This window comes from Acomys minous, assembly GCF_964271855.1.
Source record: "Acomys minous genome assembly, chromosome: 4".
Lineage (NCBI taxonomy): Eukaryota > Metazoa > Chordata > Mammalia > Rodentia > Muridae > Acomys > Acomys minous.
The window spans coordinates 100,763,898-100,787,746 of record NC_140486.1 but is presented as its reverse complement, the minus strand read 5'-3'; the positions used below and the strand labels follow the sequence as shown (position 1 = coordinate 100,787,746).

Below are 23,849 nucleotides of genomic sequence, written 5' to 3'. Positions count from 1 at the left end.
CCCCAGCCCCAGCGACCTCTCGGCCCAGGCTGTCTGCGACTTCGGGAAGGAGGGAGACACAACCCCCCCCCCCCCGGCCCGCCCCGTCGGAGTCCGCCTCCGCCTCTGCCGCGGTTCTGCCAGGCAGTGGGAGTGCGGGGCCCTGCGAGGGGCGGCGACAGGGACGCTGAAGGCAGACAACGGGGAGGGGACCCGAGGGCACCGGAACGCGGGAGGGGCGGTGGCGGAATCCCCTGGACTGCGTGAGCTGGGAGCGCGAGAAAGAGAGCGAAAGCTTGACTCGTTAGTGAGCGACTAACACCAAAGACGGAATCTGGGGGCTTGGGAGTCGCTCTGTGCCCTGCTTACAGATAGTACCACAAACTTGTAAAAGTAGTTCTAGAAGTCCCTAACCCTCGGTTCCCAGTTAGTAGGACTAGCCCCCAGGCTAGCCTAACACAGAAAAGGGGTGACCCCCACCCCACCCCCAGTATCAATAAGCTGAGCCAGGTCAGCTAGAGAGGGCACTCCGCTCACGCAGCCCCCCTGGCGCGTCTACCGGTGTTTCACTTCCATCTCCGGGAAGTGGGTGCCAGGCCTTGGAAGGAAGGCACCCCAACACCGACCCGGATCCTGCAGCTAGCTGGGGTAGACGAGGGAGAAAGATACTTGCTGGTCATTTGTCCTCTCTCCCCACCTGTGCAACTTCCCAGCCCAGTGACAAGAAGAGACAACCCGAGAGAAAGGAACCCACTAAACGCTTCTGTCAGCCTCTTTCCGCCCTCTGCTGGCAACAAGACAAAAAGACAGGAGCAGAAAAGGAGGCCCCTGTAGGTGTTGTGTTTGGCCACCGACTGGTCCATGCCAGATCAGCTTGATCTGCCTCAGTGCCCTTGATCTTTCTCTACTACTACTCCCTGGCCAGGGTTGGTCCAGCCCCCTCCAGGCTGTGCCTGAGTCACTCCCCAGGCTGGAGAGCTGGGAAGGGCTCTGCAGACACAAGAGTCATAAGAGACATACTCGCGGCTGCAGAACCTTGCTGCTCACACTCCAACCAGGCAGACTTTTCCCAGGTGAGCATCGGGAGTCCCTGAGCTTGGGGATGGGGTAGAGGAATCCCGAGGGAAGGTCTGTAGAGTACTTCTGTCTAATCCTTAGTCTATGGATGAGGAAACTAGGGCCTAAGAAAGAGTGACCTGTCTGGAGACGCTCAGTGAGTGTCCAGAACGGGACTTTTTTCTTCTAACCCCATATACTGCTCTCCTAATCTCTCTTTTCTTCTTTCTCCTTTCCTTCCCTGCGATCCACTGCCATAGGGCTGCTACTCCACCCATAAGCTCCATCACTGCTGCCTGGGAGGCTGGACACCTGGGTCTTCATTCTGGGCCTGGCTTTGATGCCAAGGATCTCTGCCTAGACTTATCCTTCAGGACAACAGTGTCCCTCTCTGAGTCCCAGGACCATTTAGAGACAGAAGTAGAATCCTACAAAAGAGAGTGGTGGTTTAAAACCAGCATCCTAATAGTCCCTACATCCAACACTGGGTTCAATCCCAACTCTGTACCTTCTATCTACTTCTGCCTGCTTTTCCCCAGGAAACACACATTTTCCACTCAGCTGGGCCCCTGGAAAGGATGAGTGTGTGGGTCTTGAGGCAATGACACCTTGCTGAGGCTCAGGGGTTATCCAAGGGGGAAGGAGGTGACAGTTCCCACCCCCCTCCCAAGCCAGGTGTCCCCAAGGCACAGGCGTTCTGTTCATGTCAAGTAAGCAGATCTGAGTTCAGCCTGTCGCTTTGTGATGCCGGATTGGGATTTACCCTCTTTGTGCCCAGTCGCCTTGTGTAACACTATACTCTGGATGAGACACTACACTACACTTTGAATGAGACAAAGATGACAGCAATGACCAGGGTGACTGACACCAGGGATGGCCCGATAGGGGGGGCCACATTCGCATCTTTTACAAGAAACAGCTTTATTCAAGAAATAGCTTGCAGGGCCGGGCGGTCGTGGCGCACACCTTTAATCCCAGCACTTGGGAGGCAGAGGCAGGTGGATCTCTATGAGTTCAAGGCCAGCCTGCTCTACAAAGTGAGTCCAGGACAGTCAAGGCTACACAGAGAAACCCTGTCTCAAAAAAAAAAAAAAAAAAAAAGAAAGGAAGGAAGGAAGAAAAGAAATAGCTGGCAGCTTGGCAGTGGTGAAGCACACCTTTAATCCCAGCACTCTGGAGGCAGAGGCCAGCCTAGTCTACAAAGCAGAGTCTCAGGACAGCGAGGTCTACACAGAGAAACCCTGTCTCAAGAGTGAAGAAAGCATTGTTTTTCGTTCTGCCAGATAACTCATTGTGTGGCCCCGGTGTGGCCTCATTCTCTCTCAGCTCTAGACTCGCATCCCATCTGTCAGTAAGGAAAGTGAGCAGCTGAGCCCAGGGGATCCAAGGGAATCACATCACTTTCAAGTCTCCATGGCAGAAAAGGGGACCATCCTCAACATCACCAGGAACCTGAAGAGTAAGTGTATCCTGTGAGGGTTTCTGGGGCTGAGTAGTAGGATAAGTGAGGGGTCTGGAGAGCATCTCCCCCATGGGCCTGGCTCCCTGATGTCTGCTGTCTACCGTCCTCCTTGCAGACGCCGTCTCTGCCATCCTTCGGGGATATGGGGATGGGCAGGGACCAGTGACAGACACCAGCGCTGAGCTACACAGACTCTGTGGCTGCCTGGAGCTGCTGCTGCAGGTGGGACCCTCCTCCCCTGGCCTGTTCCTTAGCTTTGAATGCTCAGGAGAGCTTTCCCAGAAAGATACCCAAGACACCATTTTCCTTGGTTAGCAGGCACTGTCTTCTTGCTCAATCTTGCTTGAACAATTCTTTCATGAAATTAGCTTTCTCCTAGAGGCTAGAACTGGCTTTCATTCTCTCGTTTTTACCAGCAGGGGTACTTGATGAACCTCCCATATGAACATAAATATCTCTGTTCTTCCTTGTCCCCCTCTCCCTCCTCCTCCCCCTCCTCTTCTTCCTCCTCCTCTTCCTCCTCCTCTTCCTCCTCTTCCTCCTCTTCCCCCTCCTCCTCCAACTTCATTTCTTGACAGTGAGCTGCACTGCTGCTACAACTGTCTCCATCTCCCAGAGCACGTCAAGATTGTACCTGTCTGGGGCCTTTATCTCTACATTGCCTCTGTCCGGAATGCTGTTCCCTAGATATTTGTATGACTTCAGTTCACTTGGCTCTCAAGTCTAGAGGAGACTTCCTCGGGCTAAAATTTCAGACACACACACACACACACACACACACACACACACACACCTTGTATTCTCCTTTATTTTTCCCTCCACGGCTACCATCACTATCTAATACACTGTATGCTTTGAAATCTTAAAACTTGTTGATCCTCCAACTTCCCTACCAAGATGTAAGAAGCTGTATCCCCATCCGGGCCTTGTTCATTGTTCACAAGCCTAAGAACAGGACCTGCACATAGTAACGTGCTCAGTGTCTGTGAGTAAGTGAGTGAGAACTCAGGCTCAGAAAGATAAAGTGTCCTGTCCTTATCACACAGAGCTAACATTTCCCCCCCCCCTCCTCCCCAAAAAAAGGCCTGTCTACAGGAGCCCTTTCTTCTCCTGTGTGCTTTTCCGGCATGCCAGGGTGCTAGGTAGGTTCCAGAAGGAACTACTGACATGCATTCCTTTCCCTCATCTTGGTCCTAGTTTGACCAGAAAGAGCAGAGGAGCTTCCTGGGGGCTCGGAAGGATTACTGGGACTTCCTATCCATTGCCCTACGACGGCAGCGGGGATACACGGAGCAGACCAGATTTGTGCGCTCGCAGGACAAGGTAAGGGGGCAGGTGGCAGAGAGGGAACGGGGTGAACTTTGGAAGTGCTGGAAAAAAAAAAAAAAGCTCTGGTACCAGCACTGGACAAAGAATGACTAGGGGCCTGCCTTCCCCAAGTCCCTTGTCAAGCCTTCCCCAGGTCCCTTGTCACGCCTTCCCCAGGTCCCTTGTCATGCCTTCCCCAGGTCCCTTGTCAAGCCTTCCCCAGGTCCCTTGTCACGCCTTCCCCAGGTCCCTTGTCAAGCCTTCCCCAGGTCCCTTGTCACGCCTTCCCCAGGTCCCTTGTCACGCCTTCCCCAGGTCCCTTGTCAAGCCTTCCCCAGGTCCCTTGTCACGCCTTCCCCAGGTCCCTTGTCACGCCTTCCCCAGGTCCCTTGTCAAGCCTTCCCCAGGTCCCTTGCCACGCCTTCCCCAGGTCCCTTGTCACGCCTTCCCCAGGTCCCTTGTCACGCCTTCCCCAGGTCCCTTGTCACGCCTTCCCCAGGTCCCTTGTCACGCCTTCCCCAGGTCCCTTGTCACGCCTTCCCCAGGTCCCTTGTCATGCCTTCCCCAGGTCCCTTGTCACGCCTTCCCCAGGTCCCTTGTCACGCCTTCCCCAGGTCCCTTGTCACGCCTTCCCCAGGTCCCTTGTCACGCCTTCCCCAGGTCCCTTGTCACGCCTTCCCCAGGTCCCTTGTCACACCTTCCCCAGGTCCCTTGTCACTCATACCTCCTCTCACTGGCCTGGCCTCGCCTGCAGCCGCACGCTCCTCCCCGATCCTTGGCCCACTCTTAGTCCTTCACTTTTGTTCCCATCTGTAGTCTCTCTAATTTGGCCCTGCTCCCCATCCTGATTTCACCCTGACTTTGGTCCTCCCCGCACGCTGCAGCTGAAGACCTCTCTGGGAAAAGGCCGTGCCTTTATCCGACTCTGCCTTGTCCATGGACAGCTGGCTGAGTCGATGCAGCTGTGCCTCCTGAACCCAGAACTCACCAGGTGGGTATGCCAGGCCATCATCCCAAAGATGGCACCTGCGCCACTACCCTCCATCACTTCTAAGTGGATGACTGACCATTAGGGATGAGAGAATGAATGTCAGGAAGGAGACAGGGCCTCAGAGGCCTGCATGCAGCTTGGGGTACTTCGGCCTCTGCTCTCCAAGGCTGAGCTCAGCCACCACCTGCCTGGGAAGGGCCCCGGTAGTGCACTGATTCTCAGAGGTCCAGCGTGGCAATGGCCAAATGTGCTGGTCCCTCTTCACACAGGGAATGGTATGGCCCCCAGAGCCCTCTGCTGTGCCCTGAACTCCAGGAAGACATCTTGGACTCTCTCTATGCCCTCAATGGAGTTGCTTTCAGCCTGGATCTGCAGCGGCCAGACCTGGACGAAGCCTGGCCCATGTTCTCAGAGTGAGCGAGCTTTCTGGGTGAAACCGTTCTTTTCTCCCCGTTTTAAGAATTATCTTTTTAGGTGGTAATATAATTATATTGTTTATTGTTTCCCCTTTCTCCCTCCAAACCTTCCCATATGCTGTTCCTTGCTCTCCTTTAAATTAACAGGCTCTTTTTTCACTAATTATTGTGAGACACAGACACACAAACATACACACACTCACACACCACTCACTCTGTACAGTGTTATTTGTATGTATGTTTCAGGGCTGACCATTTAGTATTGGATAACCAGTTGGGGCGCTCTTCCCTGGAGAAGACTGTTTCTCCTGCTCTCAGCATTCCTAAGCTGCCTGTAGTTGTTTTTGTAGGGCTGGGTCCTCGTGAACTCTCCCAATATGTGTTAGCGTGTCTATCGGTCACGTCCCTGTTCAGCTCACATTCTGGCAGACATGTTGGTGAGACTTTATGGGTGTAGATTCTGACATCCCTGGAGAATACAAGCTGACAGCCAACCGCTTGCTCCTCTGGCTCCTCCTTCAGCCCCCTCTTCTGCCATGATCCCTGAGCCTTCCATGTAGTTGTATATGTATCGCTTGTGACTAGGCTCCAGAACTCCACATTTTGGTTGTGGTTTTCTGTAGTGGTCTCCATCTGTTGCAAAGAGAAGTTTCCTTGATGAAAGGTGAGGACCACACTGCCCTGTGGATACATAGGACAAATATTCAGCATCTAGTTAGGGATTGTGCTGGCTTAGCAAAGTGAGGATTATAGATTCTTCTCCTTCTTCTCCAAGACCCATGACTTCACTACCCCTGGGCAGTTTGGTAGGTTTCCAGTAGCAGGGGTAACTTCCCCCTTTGCTGAGCACGCCTTAATTCCAATTAGAGAGCTGTTGGTTACCACCAGGTTGTGTGTAGCACTACTACACCCTAAGCTTATCATCATCTGTTGGTTGTTGTGATTCATAGGTGTCATAGCTAGGGCAGAACGTTGGGCTTTTTTTTTTCTCTCCCCTTGGAAGCCTGCTTCCTCCCCCTGCGCAAGCTAGGCTATGCTGCTAAAGACTTAACTGGTCACAGGGGTGGGGTGGGGGGGTGAGAAAGTGCGATAGGATGCTGGATGCCATGGCGAGATAGACGAACATGAGGAGACTGGCTAGATGGGAGATGGGAAACATTCAGGGGGAAGGTGGAAAACCGGAATGGTTGGGGGCTGAACACATGGCTCAGAAGCTAGGGTAGCCTCCACTAGAGGACCAAGCTGACTCACATCTCCTGCCTCTTGATTTCAGGTCCCGCTGCTCCAATCCAGGCCAGACCGAGGAGAGAAGACCCAGAAAACCCAAAGGCTTCCCAAAGGAGGTGCCTCTGCCTGCCTTCTCTCTCACTTGCTTCTTGACCATCCACTGGAACTCCTAAGTTGAGCAGGGCCTCCTGCGGGTGTGCAGAGAGCTAAACAGGACAGGGGTGGGAGCAGTATATGAAGCAGGGAATGGGAGAGCAGGCAGTGGAGAGCATTCTTAAGGTGGAGGAGGCGGAGTAAAGACAGGGAAGTACCAGTGTCATCTGCAGGAGCCATTGGAGCTCTCAGGAGAAGGCAATAGGGGTGGCTGGAGGCTTGCAGGAAACAGACTAGGGGTCACACTTCGACTGAAACCCCTGAGCTGGGTGTTCAGACTGGCCTAATGTCAGTTAGGGAGCGACCTAAGGTCTTTGGGTGAGTTCCCGTCCTGCCTCCTAGGGAAACTGTGTAGATGGCTTGAGACCACCCACCCACAGGGCAGCACAAGGCTCCTGGCTCCTGCTCCATTATCATGAGGCAGCTTGAGATTGTCATCAATCCATGAGCTTCGACACCATTAAGGACTCCGTTTCAGACCTTGAAAGAGTTCGACGCCTGTTCATAGACACAGATCAGGAACTCATTGCAAGCTATGCTCAGTGTTCAGCCAGCCTTCTGCATCTGTGGGTTCTGCCATCTGTAAACTCCACCAACCGCACACACAAAATATTTAGAAACCATAATTGCATTTGGTTCTGAACACCATGGGTTCTTTTACCCTCAATGTTCCCTAAACAAGGCAGTGAAGCCACTTACACAGCTTTGACTTAAGGGTCTGGGAGGCTGCGCACTGGTTATATGCATGTCCTACACCATGTTATAGAAGAGTTTCAAGTACCCAGGCACTTGAGCATCCTCTTGAGATCCTTGGACCAACTCCCCTGCTATTAAGGGATGAGTGTAGGCCACAGGCGTGGCCAAGGGAAAATAGGACCACAGAGAAGGCTTCCCTGCCCCCACCATGCTGAGGAACAAATCCAGGACCACACATACTGGACACTAGACACAGACTACCACTGAGCTGCATCCCCATCAGGGAAGGCTTCTTGAGAGAAGTCAGTTTAAGATATCCCATCGCCATTTTTACAAACCACGAATTCCCGTTCCCCTTTTATAAATGAGACTGCAGAAAGACAAACATCAAGTACAGGAGAAAAGGTGCGAGGAGAAAGTGGAGGAATTGAGGGGGATGAGAGGAGAGCAAGACCAACCCTGGAGAAGGAGGGAGACCCCACTGGCCAGAGGCAGGAAGGAGAAGGTCTGGGACAGCTGCTGTTCTCAGCTCAGATTTGTGGGTCCTGTGGCGTGCAGGCTGACATTATCTTGGCTCTGATGACGTTCCCTGTAGGAGGCCAGGAACCCAATAAGAAGTTGTCCTGGGACTTTGTCCTCTCTTATGCCCCAAATCAGTGAGCAGATGCTGAAATAGGACTTCTCTCCAGGTGAAATGCTCCAGAGGAGAAGAGCTGCAGGGACCAGAAGCAAGCAGAACCAGCTGTCTGCAAGATGCCACCAGAGAAGACAGGCTATGTGACCTCCCAACCCCCTTGCAGCATGGCTGTCTTTCCACCTTTCCGGAAGAGAAGAGAGAGGATTCCAGGAGCCCCGGTTGTTCCCGGAGCATTCAGGAAACAGAAAGGGAGGGATTTCTGCTAGACCAGAAAGAGGGAGACCCAAAGACAGGGAAGTTCCCAGAAAATCAAACAGCCAGCATCCAGCAACAGAGGGACGGGGCTAAGGAGGCTCAAGAGGAGGTAACAGGGATGAAAGATGAAGGCAAAGGAATTCCGCCAGGGACAGGTCAGGGAACAACAGAAGGGATCCAGGAAAGGGACCATGACCAGGGGCTGCTGCTGGCCCCCAGCCTTTGGGGGAGAGGAGAAGATGCAGAGTTAGGGACCAGGCAGGGGTGGGATCAGCCTAGTGTTCTGGGCCAGTCCTGGATCCTGCAAGGCCTGGGGACAAAGAACGGCTCCACCACAGAGAAGCCACAAGAGTGGACAGGAGTGGCAAATGTGAGCACACAGGAGCATCAAGCAGCAGTGGCCTCGCAGCAGGAGGTGATCAAGGTACCTTCTAATCATCTCTTTTATAGCCTGATCTGTAACTAGTTGTCACCAAAGATAGCCTGTGGCCATTCCGGGCACGGATCGCTGAAAGGGGTTGTTTGCTTTGTGGTAAGACACTTCTGTAACTCAGGCTAGCCTTGAATTTGCTACGCAGCCAGGCTGTCTTTGAATTCCTGATCCCCCTGCCCCTCTGACCTGCCCCTCCCCCCCCCCCCCCAGCAAATCCTGGGATTATTGGTATATGTTATCACATAGATGCTTCAAAAAAAAAATCCTAATTTTGGCTTACCTTCTCAGAGTCACTATTTGGGGATGCCCTTTGAAACTCACACATTCTGCAGCTCACAGAGCACCACCCCCACCCCCCACCCCCGCCCTGGGACCATTTCCTATGTGACCGACTTCACTCATCAGTCTCTCCTGCCTAGCCATGCCAACATTTGAGTTAGGGACCACACCCCAGCAAGTCTTTAGGGAAGTTACAAAGTTCACGTTCCCTAACCATAGCAGAGGTATCCCAGTGCCCAAGCTCTGTTGCTGTATCCCTGGCTAGTTTTGACATGCTTTTCCCAGAAGTCCCTACCACCAAGATGGCTCCCAAGATGCCTCTCTGCCTCCTTCCTAGCCAGAGTCTTCCAGGTCCAAGGAGTGGGCAATTTCTGAAGAAGAAATGGTAACTCCAGGCTCCACCCAGCTCCCAAAGGCATGGCTGCAGCCATAAGGAAGTTTATCAGATGAGCCTGACGCTGGGGGTTTCCACTCTCCTCTTTCAGCAATTCCTTCCCCATTTTGTTCCCCCAGGACCCCAGGTATGGGCTCCAGCTGACAGAGGATCAGGCCCAGTGCCAGGATCAGCTGCTGAAGGCACAGAAAGGAGAGCTCCAGGCACTCCGGGAGCAGCTCAGCAGGTAATCTTGGCAAACACCAGCAGGACTGGGGCTCCGGGACTCCCCTGTGTATCTCAGTATACCCAGGTTGTGCTGGGCACGACTCCAGGATACTGAGACCTGTGCCATTCTAGATCTCTTATCTGACCCCACGGGGCTCACAGTTCTTCTCCTCTGCAGCCCCTCTCCCCACAGACCCCAGGAGACACCCCTCCTCCCTTACCCTGCAACCCTCCCATACTTGACCTCGACTCCCTCTGCCTCTTCTGGGTACATCGCTGCCTTTTCTCTCTCTCCCTCCCTCCCTCTCTCTCTCTCTCTCTCTCTCTCTCTCTCTCTCTCTCTCTCTCACTCTACCACGCCTCCAAATCTATCTCCCTCACACAGTGTTTAAAGATGGGGGTTCCACTCTGTAGCCCAAGCTGTGCTGGAACTTATGACAGTTCTCCTGCCTCAGCCTCCTGTGTGCTATGATTACAGTATAAACTACCATGCCTGGCTTTTTCCCTCATTTTTTTGTTCTTTGTTATTCTCCGTCTCAACTTTTTCCTGGCCTCTTGGTAACCATAACAGTGGCTGCCATTCACCCAGGACTTACTTTGTTCCAGGCCACCCAGTGTCAGCCTGTTAGCAAAGAGGACCCAAAAGCCAAGCCCCTGCAGCTGACTCCACAACAGTGGGCTTTCTTGTTGTTTTGTGCCATTTATTAGTTAGTTGTCTTATGCAGCAGAGCAACTGATCTTCGATCTGAAATCCTTTGTCTCTGTCTCTCAGTGCTGCGACTGCTTGCCTGTACCACCATGTCTGGCTCCCTCAGCCAATTCTGTTTGGTTATTTAGCTCAGGCTATCCTGAAACTTGTCATGTAACAGAGGACAGCCTTGAGCTTCTGATCCTTGTGACATGGACCACTGTGCCCAGTTTATAGGGTACCAAGGATCAAACATAAGGCTTTCTACCTGCTAGGCAAGCCTTCTACCAACAAAACTACATCCCAACCGTGTGTGTGTGTGTGTGTGTGTGTGTGTGTGTGTGTTGGTTGGTTTGGTTTTTTTTGGTCTTTTTTTTTTTTCTTTCTTTCAGGTTTTCCGAGACAGAGTTTCTCTGTATAGCCTTGGCTGTCCTGGACTCACTTTGTAGACCAGGCTGGCCTCGAACTCACATTGATCCACCTGTCTTTGCATCGTCAGTGCTAGGAGTAAAGCCATGTACCACCCCACCCTGCTTTTTGTTGTTGTTGGTGTGTGTGTGTGTGTGTGTGTGTGTGTGTGTGTGTGTGTGTGTAACAGTCTTTTATATCAGCAGAAGGTTGGCTCCAGGACCCCAAGTGAAATTGAAACCCATGCATAGGAACACAGGATGCCCTCCCTGTGTTCCCTGAACCTCCCTAACTTGATTTAAATGCTGTGAAAATAGTTATAGCACTACATAGTATAAGAAACTATAAGAAGAAAAAAAAACACATCTGAACATGTTCAAGACACACAGTTTAGGTTTTTGTTTGTCTTTGTTCCCAAACATTTTTGGTCCATCGTTGGTTAAGACCAGAGACCTCAATACAGAGAGCTGGCTATATTCCACTCTCCCTGTCTTTTTCTCCCAAATAGCTCCGTATTCCCTTCTTTGCCTTGACCTCAAGGCCCTAAAGGCATTACCTTATCACAACCCTTTAGGTTTTAAAAGTCTACTCCATGCGAAGATCTTTCTGAGTCTGCCTTTGGTCTTCATGGACCTAGGATCTGCATGCTGCCTCTGTCTCTAGAGGACACTATGACACCTTCCCCAAGCCAGGTCAGGGAATAGTCTCACCCTCATGACAGGGTGAGTGTCTCTGATTCATACTGAATCACTGGGATGTCTGCTGTCTGTCTTTTGAACAGCTGGGCCAGACCTGGGAGCCCAGACTCCAATCCTCCACCCAATACTCATCACCCAAGTTGCTGCTGTGACCAGAAAATACTCCCATGATTCAGACCCTACATGAAAATGTGGGCCTTGGCCATGCAAGAGCCTCTGTGGCTTCAAGAAAATCCAGTGGGAGCAGCTAAGGGGCTCCAGAGAGATGTCCTGGCATCAAACTTTTTCCTGTATCTTGAGGCACTGCCTCAGAGACTTCTGTCATCCTGCCACCTGCCACTCAGTAATTCCTAAACACTTTAGGCACTGCCATTATAAACCCAAAATACTCTCATGGGCAAAACATAAAAATCCCTGCCTTCATATGGCTCAAGGCACAGAGCAGGTGGTAAGCAAGGTCTGCAAGTAGAATGCAGAGTAATGGATTGGAGTGGGCTGATTGTAATTGCTACTATCTATTTCTTTATTTATGTCTAGGTGTTGGGGAATGAGTGCACATGAACTTGAATGTGGGTATGCATGTGCCATGGCATACACGTGGTGGTCAGACAACAGCTGGGAGGAATCAGTTCTCCCCTTCTGCAGCACCCGCGCTGCTAGTCTAGGCTATGGCGAGGGTCTGCGGATTGAAAAGACAACACAACAGTGGTCATTCGTGCTAAGAGAATGCAGTTTATTGGGAGTAACAGAGCTGCTTACGTAGGGGAGGAACCAGCAATCCAACAGCACTGTGGAAAGTCCCCAAGAGGGAGCAAACCTCGGGCCAAATAATGAGACTCAAAACAAGGAAAATGAAGGCAACCAATGGAGCACAATGTTTCAACTGCAGACAAAAACAAGTAATGTTTCAACTGCAGATGAAAACAAGTAAAGGTCAGTACCAGCACAGGGCAGTTCCCCACACCCTTCATCATGTGGGCCCAGGGGCTGAACTCCGGGTGTCAGTCTTGGAAGCAAGTGCCTTTACCTGCAAAGCCCTCTCCCTGGCCCCTGGAGTACAGCTCCAAGGAGAAAAAGAAATAGGGCAGCAGGATAAGAAGTGACCACTGTGACGTTTTCGAGAGGGGAGCATGGCTACTGTAGGCCTCCCAGAAGCTGTGGTATTTGCATAAAAGACCTGAGGGAAGTAAGGAGTCAGCTTTTTTGACACCAGCTAGAAAGATATTCCAGGCAGCCAGCAGAACAGGAACAGAGGTCCTGAGGTGGGAAATTGCACAGCAGGTTAAAGGAGAAAGAACCCTGGGAGCCATTCTGGCCCCAGTCAGGTGAGGGAGGAAAGGTCTGGTGGACAATAGAGGCAACTTAGAGTGAGCTTGGGAAGGCATCAAAATAACCATTATAGAGTCCAAGCAGAGGAAGGGTATGGTCTGATTCATATTATATATATATAATATTATATATATCATATATGTATACATTATATAAACAAACATAAATATGCTTTTATATGTGTGTGTATGTGTGTGTGTGTGTGTGTGTGTGTGTGTGTGTGTGTGTATGCAGTCATTCCCCAATTTACTTTCAGTTCATAGACTTGACTGGTCCTAGCTGACCCTGTTTTAAAGGGCCCATGGAACAAGACTAGAAGGCTCTTTCCTCATACTACTGGGGCCAAAATGGCCTCCGTCATGTTCCTGGAACCTGCTGTGTCCAGTCCCACCATAGGACCATCTGTGCTGCTCTTTCCTCTGTGTGCTCCCCCTTCCTTAGAGTCTATATGCGAACACCAGCAGCTCCCAGGAGGCCTTCTTTGCAGAAGACTTCTTGGTAGACAGATGTCTTACTGAGGGTTTCTGTTGCTGTGATAAAACACCATGACCAAAAGAACCGAGGGAGGAAAGGGCTTATTTCATCTCGTGTTCCACGGAACGGTGCATTGTTAAAGGAGTCAGAGCAGGAGCTGGAGGCAGGAGCTGATGCAGAGGCCATGGAGGAGTGCTGCTTACTGGCTTGCTCACTTATGGACTGCTCAGCTGATTTCTCTCTCTCTCTCTCTTCTCTCTCTCTCTTCTCTCTCTCTCTTCTCTCTCTTCTCTCTCTTCTCTCTCTCTCTCTCTCTCCCTCCTCCTCCCCCCTTCCTTTTTTTTTTTTCCTTCTTAACAGGATTTCTCTGTGTAGCCCTGGCTGTCTTAGAACTCACCCTATAGACCAGGCTGGCCTCAAACTGAGAGATCTGTCTGCCTCTGCCCTGAGTGCTGGGATTAAAGGTGTATGTCACCAGTGCTGTGGCACCATCCACAGTGATCTGGGATCTGCCACATCTATTATCAATCAAGAAAATGCCCCTACACACTCAACTTACAGGCCAGTTTTATGGAGGCATTTTTTTTTAATTAAGGTTTTTTTTTCTTCCCATATGACCCTAGCTTGTGTCAGGTTGACATAAAAACTAGTCAACACAACAGGGGTGAGCAGAGGTATTTAGCCTGGGCTGGTGACAGAGGGGGTACAGCTGTTGATTTGTGGGTACATTTTAAAGAAGGCCTTCCTGAGAGACTGGTCTGAGAGAAAAAGTTAAGAACTACTATTCTCAGAGGTAGGGAAGGTTGGGATGGACAGGCTGCTATGGAAAGAGTAGAAGTGGGGAGCTTGGTACCTATAAAGTACTTCCAGGTCAGGTGGTTAGGCAAGAAGTCAGGTGTGACGTGCTAGAGAGAAGGTGGCCCAGGAGTTAATGGCAGGTCATGTCCGACTGCAGATGGAGCAGCAGCTCCCCAGCCTAGAAACCAAGCTCTGCCCAAACCTAGAAGCCAAGCATTGAGCCCACCACTAGGCAAAGGGACCATGGGCATCCAGCCACTGACAAAGGTTCACCACCAGCCAGTCCAAATTCCATGGGAACATCCTCTCTGCCAGCTGTGTTGGCTGACCTATGTGACCACAGGTGGGTAGGGGACAGGGGGTACAGTGAACAAAACCCAGGAAGTATCTTAAAAGACAGGAGAGACTTGACAGGAAGCCACCTGCTCTTACCTGCCTCCCACCCATGGTCCCAAATGGCTCAAAGTGTGAAGTCAAGAGAATTCAGAGGTAGGCAGGCCCATGTGCAGGCTTCCGCTTGTCTCATATGCTGAGTGACCCTTAGGCAAGAACCATGGCCCCTCAGAGACTCTACTTTTCTGTCTTGTAAAAATGAGGCTTACAGCCAGGTGTGGTGGCGCACGCCTTTAATCCCAGCACTCAGGCAGGCAGATCGCTGTGAGTTCGAGGCCAGCCTAGTCTACAAAGTGAGTCCAGGATGGCCAAGGCTACACAGAGAAACCCTGTCTCGAAAAAACAAACAAACAAACAAACAAAAAAACAAAACAAAAAAAAAAACGAGGCTTACACTGCCTGTCTGATGACCTTGTGAAAACTTAAATGAAGCAAAGCTGTGGTGCCTCAGCTCAATGCCTGGCATTTACTAGGGGCTCAGGACACCTTTGTTCCTCCCACATCTGCTTGGGTCATCCCTACTTGAAATATATCAGTGGCTTCTTCTTTGTCCTTCCCCCACTCCGCCCCGCCGTCCCCCGCTGACCACCCTGTACCTCTGGCCTTTCTAATGCTTTTCCTGGCATCCCAGCCTCAGTAGCCTCCCTTAAGTCACTCAGGCAGGCAGCTTGACCATTCTAGTTTTCAGACTTGCACAACTGACTTCAATGCCATATTGTCTCAGATGACTCCCCAGCATCTTTTCTGGTCTCTGTCTCAGCCTCTCAGCCTCTGGTAGGCCCTATCTTAATTACCTTAAGTCCTACAGGAGCCTTGGGTGCAGCCACCAGCACACAGAAGGTTTCCCTCCTACCAAAACAACACTCACATCCCATGGTCACATAAGGACTTGGGATCACCAAGCAAGAGAAGTAAATGAGGAAAGTGTTGACTAGCGCCCTCTGCAGGGGAATTGAAGGTCTGCAACTAAGACAAGCCCAGACAAGGCCTGACTGATAAGAGCTTTTCATGAGCCTTTTGGAAGTTCTGTTTTTGGTGAGATTTGAAGGTACACCCAGTCTTTGGGCCTGCTAAATGCCTATACTTTAAAAATCAATAGTTTAAATGCTGGAAGTATAGTGACTCAATTGGTTGAGTGCCTGCCTGGCATGTACAAGGCCCTGGATTTGATTTGTGGACTCGCCAGCATCTACCAATCCCTGGCTGGTATACACTCCCAACCAAGCCATGGAATGAGAAGCTGCTTGGGCCACTTTATTTCAAATCTAGTAAACTCCTTGGAACCTCCCAGAAAACCACTAACAACCACAAGAAAAGGCAAGAATAGAGCTGAGAGAGTTCCAAGCCCAAAACGGAGACAGAAACTTAGGAAAGCCACATTGTTGTTGTTTTTTTTTTCTATTGCTCTTTAAATTGAAAAGAAATTTGACATGCCTTCTAAAAATACTTTAAAGTAAGATATAATCACCTCAAGGCTTCCACTGCTCCCACTCCACATGCAGCTGTTCCCAGCTGGTCATCCTGTCTCTATCCTAGATTTGTAGGTATTCACGCTCCTTCCAAGACAGGCCTCCCATAAACGAACCTTTCCAGAGAGTTTAAAGTGGATATGTTAGATGGGGGAGGGGGGGGCGGGGCAGAGAAGAAGGAGAAAAGGATGGAGAGGAGAAGGGAGGGAGAGGAAGAGTGAGGCCAGGAAGGAGGGAGGGAAGTGTTCAGTTGTGCCCATTACAAGAGTGCTCCAAGTTAAGCCCTGTTTCTGTTTCTCTGCAATTGCTGAAATCTATTTATAGGTGCTCAGTTTGGTGTGTTGTGGATGTACATGGTGTGTGTGTGTGTGTGTGTGTGTGTGTGTGTGTAGTGGTGGTAGGTGTTTGTCGTGTGCGTGATATGTGGTGCACATGGTGTATAACGTCTGTTACATGCCTCTGTGCGTGTGTGCTATGTAGAGATTGGGCCCATGTGTAGACTTGGGTGTCTCCAGGGATCCCAATCATAGGTTCTGGGCCTTCCTCCTCAAAACTGAGTCTCCTCCTCTTCCCAGGTGCCGGGCAGAAAAGGCCCGGTTGCAAGCGATGCTGGGACAGAAGCAGCAAGAGGCCGAGAGAAGAAACGCCATGTATGAGAAGGAGCTTGAAGGGCAGAGGGACCTGGTCCAGGCCATGAAAAGGAGGGTGCTGGAACTGATCCAGTAAGAATGGTGCCGGGAGTGAGGACTGGGGTAGGCAGGCGGGGATGGATGGTTAAGGGCCGAAAAGGCCAAGCTTGAAGACTGTGCTACTAGCGGCTCTCAGGTTCTAGGCCTTTCCATATGTGAACTTGCTTCCTCCTGTTAGTGGCCTCATGATGTCACTAATTGCACGCCACATGTTACAGAGGGAGAAACTGAGGGCCAGCGGTACTGACTCGGCCACTAAAGACAGACAACACTTAAACCACTGAGTTCTCCGGGAATAATATATGCTCTCACTTCAAGAACTACCCTCTGTCTCCCATCATGGTTAGAAGAGACAGATCTCCATCCCTTCTGGCTCACAAGTTGAGAGGGGATTGAAAGAAGGAGGGGGAAATGTGGACTAGGAAGTGACCACATCCTTACACCTACCTGCCTCCTGGACTTCCTTAGCCCACTGGGCCTGGGGCAACTGTTCTAGGTAGCAGAGACTGAGATCACTGGGGTTAACTCCAAGCTTCTAAGCTCACCGAGATGGGAGGGACATGTAACACATGCTAGCCCTGCAGTCAGGTAGCGAGATAACATGTGTACCTCCATAGCCATGGGACACTCACATGGCATGTGCGTTCCCTTCATGCAGCTCAGGAGACCCAACACCACTGGTCTCAGATTCCAGGGGAAAAAAGGAGCCGGTTGCTAGAGTCACCCAGAACTAAATTCTTTTTTTTTTTTTTTTTTTTTTTTTTTTTTGCATAAAATTCACGCATGAGAGGTGAAAAGAGAACAAGGCTGGCTTGGAGAAAATTAACAATTTAAGGAGGGCAGATAAAGGCCCTTGCTGTACCTGAGATACCTGAGATAGAGGCCCCTAGAGCCCATGGTGGAAGGAGAGAACCAGCTCCCAGAAGTTGTCCTCTGACCACATATGTGACACACTCAGGCCTGCCATCCTAGCATTGAGGGGGCAGGGCCAGGGGAGGCAGCAGAACTGTGTGTTCTAGAATAGCCTGAGCTATGCAGTGAGACCCTGTCTCAGGAAACAAAAAACAAAGAAGCTAACAAAAACCACTATGCTTGCTGACTTGTTTCAAAAGGATTAGAAAATAGAGATAAAGCAGGCTCTCAGAAAGCAGAAAGAAAAAAAAAAGCCAGTGTAAATAACAAGAAAAATGGAGGCATAGAAATCAGTGTAGGGGGGCTGGAGAGATGGCTTAGAGGTTAAGGGCACTGACTGCTCCTCCAGAGGTCCTGAGTTCAATTCCCAGCAACCACATGGTGGCTCATGACCATCTATAATGTGATCTGGTATCCTCTTCTGGCCTGCAGGTGTACATGCAGGCAGAGCACTGTATATATAATAATAATTAGTAAATAAATAAAATTTTAAAAAAAAGGAATCAGTGTAGGAGGCAGGGAAAATGCTTGGTGGGTAAAGTGCTCACCATGTAAGCACAAAGACCAGAGTTAAGGTCCCTGGAATGTATGTTAAAAGTCGGAGTGGGATGCCTATAGGCCAGGTGCTGGGGAGGCGGACACAAGAGGATCCCCGGGACTTGCTGGCCAGCTAAGCTAGCCAAATGGGTGAGCTCTAGGTTCAATGAGAGGTGGTGCCCCAAAAAAACAAGGTGGAAAGTAGTTGAGGAAAACACCCAGTGTCAACCTCCAGCCTTCACATGTGTGCACATGAGTTTATGTGCACACCCCAGTCTAGAAGTCCTAACACCTGCAAGGTTATCAAGTGAAGTATGACGAAGATTAGAAATATGCGTTTTCAGGTTCCAATGGACACTTATCTTTAGATCTCACCAAATGATCAACACAATAAACAAAGGGGGGGGGGATTGCAACTCATACCTAGACATGGCATTGTGAAATCTCAGAAAAAAGAGAGAGAGACTATTCTCAGATTATCTAGGGGAAGACACAAAACACATAAGGAGGCTGGGAGAACACCAGCATGTCTCAGGGGCTGTGACGTAATAACTCTCAAGTTCTCAGAAAAGCCGACTCTCGAGCTAGAGCCCTATGTCCAAACGGACCATAAGTTAAACGGCGGAGGTGGGGGAGAGAGGTATTAATCAGACAGGTCTCGGAAGAGTCAACTCCTACACAGCCGTTCTTAAGAAGTTAGTTGAGGATGTGCTCCAGGAAAACAAGGAAGTAAGCCAAGAAAGGAGAAGACGTAATTCAGGGAGCAGCAGTTCCACCTAGGAGAAAGGAAAGGGAGTCCCTAAGACAGAGACTACTTAGGGATATATGAAGGAGTCAAGGCAAGTCGGGCACAGGGGTACATGCCTGCAATCCCAGAAAAGGAAGGCTGAGGCAGGAAAGTCACATGTTCAAGACCAGCCTGGACTACATAGAAAGAACCTATCCACAGTGGTGTAGTAGTGATGACAATAATAATAATAATGAGAGAGAAAATAGAATGTTAAGGGTACATACTGCAATGAGGAAAAAAAAAAAGACACTTAGAGGGCCAGAGAGATGGCTCAGCAGTTAAGAGTACTGGCTGCTCTTCCAGAGGACCCAGGTTCAATTCCCAGCACCCACCTGGCAGCTAACAACCATCTGTAACGCCTGTCCCAGAAGATTAACCACCTTCTTCTGGCCTCCTCGGGCCCTACATGCATGTGTGTATAGACATGCATGTGGCCAAAGCCCCCATACACATAAAATAATAATAAGACTAAACATAAAAAGGAAGACCACTAGAAACTTCCAGAAAGGCCACCCATAACTCTACTACTAAGGAGGCTAAAGCAGGAGGATGGCCACTGGGTCAAGGGCAGCCTGGGCTCCAGTCTGAGATCCAGCCTCCCTGCCTTTCAAGATAGGAACAATAGGGCTGGCAAGATGTCTCAGCAGGGAAAGGCACTTGCCACCAAGCCTGGCAGGTCCAATTCCTGGGACCTACATGGTGGAAGTAGAGACCCAAGTGTGATTGAGTCCCCACAACACATAACACCATAAATAGATCAACATGATTTTAAAATCACAACTTAATTATTTGGGAAACATATATGTACATAAATGCTACTCATTTATCTTATTCGTTTTGTCTGGTCTCTGTGATGCTGGGGACTGAATCCAGTACTGGTACTAGGTGAGCCCTCTACTACTGAGCCACAACCTCAGCCTCTGGCCTTCTTCATTGCTAGAATGCTGTCTGATGTTAACACGCAAAAGATCATTGGAAGCTGGACATTGGTGGCCTTTAGTTCTAGCACTCAGGAGGCAGAGGCAGGAAGATCTGAGTTCAAGGCCAGCCTGGTCTACAGAGTGAGTTCCAGTACAGCCAGGGCTACACAGAGAAATCCTCTCTCAACATATACATGCATATATATATATATATATATATATATATATATATATATATATATATACATATATACATACATACATACATACATACATACATACATACATACATACATACATGGCAATTGGAATGCTAAACAGAATGTGGAGCCTGGAGTGAGTTCCAGTATGGCAAGGGCTATGCAGAGAATCCCTGTCTCAATCAGTCAATTTGTCAGTCAATCAATCAATCAATCAATCAAGTGGCCATTGGAATGATAAAACAGAATGAGGAGCCTGGGGAGATGGTCAGTCAGTAAAGTACTTGCCACAAAAGCAAGAGGACATAAGTGGAGCTCCTCCACCCAATGCTAAAACTAGGCATGGCAGGACACACCTGTAACTTCAGCACCAGGCACCGCATCAGTGGGAAATCCCCCCACGGCTCATCAGCCAGCCATTCTGGCCCAACCAGTGAGTCCAGGTGGAGGGTGGTGACTTCTGGTCTTCACACACATGCATGCACATAGACTCAGACACATCAACCACACAGGAAGGCACACACATAAAGCAGGATGTGGGTGTAACATTAAAGATCAGAAAGATTCAACTAGCATGTTCTGTGAGGGTGGGCCTGTCCCACACTTGGGTTCTGTGATACGGTGGTTGACTAATCCTATGAGGAAGTCGCAAGCTTGCGATATTGAGCTAGTGCAAGGGAGGAGCCGAACGATTTGATTTGATTTGACTTGATTTTTTTTTTTTTTTTTTTTTTTTTTTGGTTTTTCGAGACAGGGTCTCTCTGTGTAGCCTTGGCTGTCCTGGACTCACTTTGTAGACCAGGCTGGCCTCGAACTCACAGTGATCCGCCCACCTCTGCCTCCCGAGTGCTGGGATTAAAGGCGTGCGCCACCACGCCCGGCTTTGACTTGATTTATATGAAAGCAAACTCCTGGCCAGTGGCTCCCACGGGGGTTGCTTTAGTAGATGACAAGTTGAGGTCACTGACAGAGGAACCCAAACTAGGAGTCTGGCCACACTGGGAGGAAGGAGAAGTTGGTGGGGGCAGAAACAAGTAAGATGACTCCTCCACTCTTCAGGGATCTCCTTAGAGAATGTTTTCTATCAAAGGAAGGTTGTGAGCCTGTTACTTAAATATGGAAGGGACACCAAGGAGAAATGGTTGCAGAGGAACATTTATCTTGGTTGGGTTTCCACTGAAAAAGGAAGGAGCAGAAGGGTGCCTACACTTTTTACATAAACCCTGCTGTGCAGTTTGATTTTTTTTTTTTTTACTTAAACAATTTATATTTATTATTGTGTGCTTGTATGTACATGCATGGTAGGGTACATGTGTCAGAGGACAACTTTTTTGTGTAGTCCATCCTTTTCTTCCACATTGACGAGGGTACCTTTACCCACTGAGCCATTTCACAAGACCCTATTTGATTTTTGGTTTGGTTTGGGGTTTTTTTGTTTGTTTGTTTTTTGAGAGAGGGTCTCTCTGTGTAGCCTTGGCTGTCCTGGACTCACTTTGTAGACCAGGCTGGCCTCAAACTCACAGCAATCCACCTGCCTATGCCTCCCGAGTGCTGGGATTAAAGGCATGCGCCACCACCGCCTGGCATCCCTATTTGATTTTTTTAAAGAGTTATTTATGTGTATGAGTGTTTCATCTGTGTGTATGTGCACAGACAACACACACACACACACACACACACACACACACACACACACACACACACACACACACCACTGAAGAGGGCTAGGTCTGTGAGTAAGGTGCTTATGATGCGGAATGAGAGCTAAAATCCAATCCTCAAAACTCATATCACCAAAGACAGACCGACCTATGGGACTCAGCAGATAGCCCGCTCTGCTGCTTGCTGAGCTTCAGGCCAGTGTGAAAGCCTGTCTACCCCATCCCCACCTCCCCTTCCCTCTCTCCCTCTCTCTATGTCTCCCCCTCCATCTGACCCATCAGTGAGAAAGACCACCAATGGCAGAGGCTCCAGCAGCTGTCTACCGTGGCCCCGGGACACTGCGTGGGCTGCAACAAGGTCTTCAGGCGCCTGTCGCGGCGGTATCCTTGCAGGTAATGGAAACCCACAGATCCTATCTACCCACAGAAAAAGGACCAAGGGAACAGCCTGGTTTTGTTTGATTTGTTTGGTTTTTTTAAAGGACTTTCCTTTTAACGTTCATTTCGGTGTGTGCGTAGGGGTGTGTTTGCATGCACACACATTCGTGCACTGCAGCACACATGTGGAAGTCAGAGAACAACTTGCAGAAGCTAATCTCTCCTCCCTTGTATCAAATTCAGGTCACCCAGTTGGGTGGCAAGCATCTTTGCCCTCTGAACCATCTCACCAACTGTGGTTTAGTTGCCCTCTGAACCATCTCACCAACTGTGATTTAGTTGGTTATTTTGAGACAAGGTCTCATGACATACCCCAGGCTGGCCTTAAATCATTATATGACCCAGCCAGAGCTCAAACATATGATCCTCCTGTTTCAATCCCTCGGGCCCACTGACATTACAGACGTTCACCACCATGCTGGGGTGCAGGAGATGGGTGTTTATAAAGAGCCACTTGAGTCTGACCCCACAAATCACCCCATCTGTCTACTGCTGCTAAGCAGACTGCTGAAAGAGAAGATCAGGCAGGGCCACGGAGGAGGGAAGGTCTAGAGGATAAAGCCAGTAACCTCCCAGAATGCACTGCTGGGCTCTTGTCTAGGGAGAGGGTCCCTGCATCTCAGGACAGAAAGAACACTTCCCCCCCCTCCCCCCGCCCCCGCCACTGACCTCATGGGGAAGGCCAGCAGCAGGAGGAAACAGTCAGGAGAAGGCACCACCACCTGAGTTAGAGGCTCTGGACTGAGGCATCAAGACAGCCTGTAGGAAAAGAGAAGCGTCCTGAGTTGGCCAAAGGCTGTCCTGCTGGACCACGGAGACCAGAAGCCAGCCTAGGCTTCCCTGTCTCTGCTCCCCAGGCTCTGCGGAGGCCTGGTTTGCCATGCCTGCTCTGTAGACTACAAGAAGAGAGAGCGCTGCTGCCCAGCCTGTGCCCAGCGGGAAGACATCCAGAATACCTGACCAAGATAGCAGCCACCACCCCCATCAGTTCACTCCCTCCATTCTCTCCCCAAACCTGACATCTGGTCTGACGGCTTTTTGCTTCTGGAAACTGGTGAGCTAGGGCCCGCCACTACAGTGGGTGTCGGGGGGAGACAGAGGGAGCATCTGGCAGACCACAGAAAGACCTAGTTCTGCCTTTCCTGTGGAAAGGGCTGAGTTGACTGGCACATGCCCTCAGCTCTAGAAACTTTGCGTCTGACGTGCGGAAGACATGCTATGGCCTCTCTCTAAAGTCCCTTGAGGCACAGTGAGTGGCGACCATGAATAAGAACAACCCAGGAAGCAGCTGTTTGCTACCCACACTCTCCGTCCCCTATCACCCACAGGAAGTGAAGCCCAAATACACTGGGCTCTCCAGGAGCTTCCCCTCAGATCTGCTTCAGGCATCATTTGCTTTGTTCCATTTTTCACAGATCTACTGCGGTGCTGTTGACATATAATAAACATTACATATGTTTGATGAGTTTTTACTTTTAATTTGCGTCTGTAAAGACACGGGCATCAAATCCATGAAACTGTACAGTTCACTCTTTACTACAATTACAGCCCTGACACAGCTTGAGATTTGTCTAAGTGTTACATATACCTGTGGCTCTTTTTTTTTTTTACGAGGGGTGTGTGTGTGTGTGTGTGTGTGTGTGTGTGTTATATGCATGCAGCAGCATTCACGATTTCATGTGGGGCCAGAGGGCAACTTGTTGAAACTGGCTGTTTCCGTCCACCACGTGGGTCCCGAGTCAGACTTGCATCAGCAGGTTTAGCAACAAGTGCTTGTACCCTCTGAGCCATCTCACCGGCCCCTGTGGTTCTTTTTTTTCTATTACTCCACTGTCAGGATTTATTTACACATTGGCCTGTTGCTTCAGATTTGAGTGGCTTCCAGTTGGCAGTAGTTACCTGGGCGTCTCCTGTGAGCGTCGTGCATAGTCACTGGTAGATCAACACTTTCA

At 50.1% G+C, this 23,849-nt stretch overlaps 1 protein-coding gene across 3 annotated transcripts; it reads left to right on the top strand.

Moving 5' to 3' along the window:
* Nucleotides 1–168: 168 nt before the first annotated feature.
* RUFY4 (RUN and FYVE domain containing 4) lies at nucleotides 169–23,322 on the top strand. Of its 3 annotated transcripts, none has more exons than XR_014778469.1 (13): nucleotides 169–1,052; nucleotides 2,362–2,494; nucleotides 2,613–2,719; nucleotides 3,695–3,820; nucleotides 4,690–4,796; nucleotides 5,066–5,209; nucleotides 6,486–6,555; nucleotides 7,978–8,604; nucleotides 9,406–9,512; nucleotides 16,326–16,472; nucleotides 21,742–21,852; nucleotides 22,755–22,951; nucleotides 23,078–23,322. XR_014778469.1 is itself a non-coding variant. In XM_084778315.1 (13 exons), exons 3-13 carry the CDS (start codon nucleotides 2,449–2,451, stop codon nucleotides 22,855–22,857), a joined length of 1,695 nt encoding a protein of 564 aa, XP_084634441.1. In that variant the 5' UTR covers nucleotides 169–1,065; nucleotides 1,158–1,196; nucleotides 2,368–2,448; the 3' UTR covers nucleotides 22,858–23,322. The 3 variants fall into 3 exon arrangements, 2 of the variants coding, with proteins under 2 accessions (XP_084634441.1, XP_084634440.1); XM_084778315.1 differs by adding an exon at nucleotides 1,158–1,196 and having other exon boundaries at nucleotides 169–1,065; nucleotides 2,368–2,494; nucleotides 22,755–23,322; XM_084778314.1 differs by having other exon boundaries at nucleotides 22,755–23,322.
* Nucleotides 23,323–23,849: the final 527 nt, after the last annotated feature.

Coding starts and splice junctions, on each gene's coding strand:
- RUFY4 (XM_084778314.1), top strand. CDS start 2,449: ATGGCAGAAAAGGGGACCATCCTCAACATCACCAGGAACCTGAAGA. Junction 2,495..2,612: donor CATCACCAGGAACCTGAAGA/GTAAGTGTATCC, acceptor TCCTCCTTGCAG/ACGCCGTCTCTGCCATCCTT. Junction 2,720..3,694: donor GCCTGGAGCTGCTGCTGCAG/GTGGGACCCTCC, acceptor TCTTGGTCCTAG/TTTGACCAGAAAGAGCAGAG.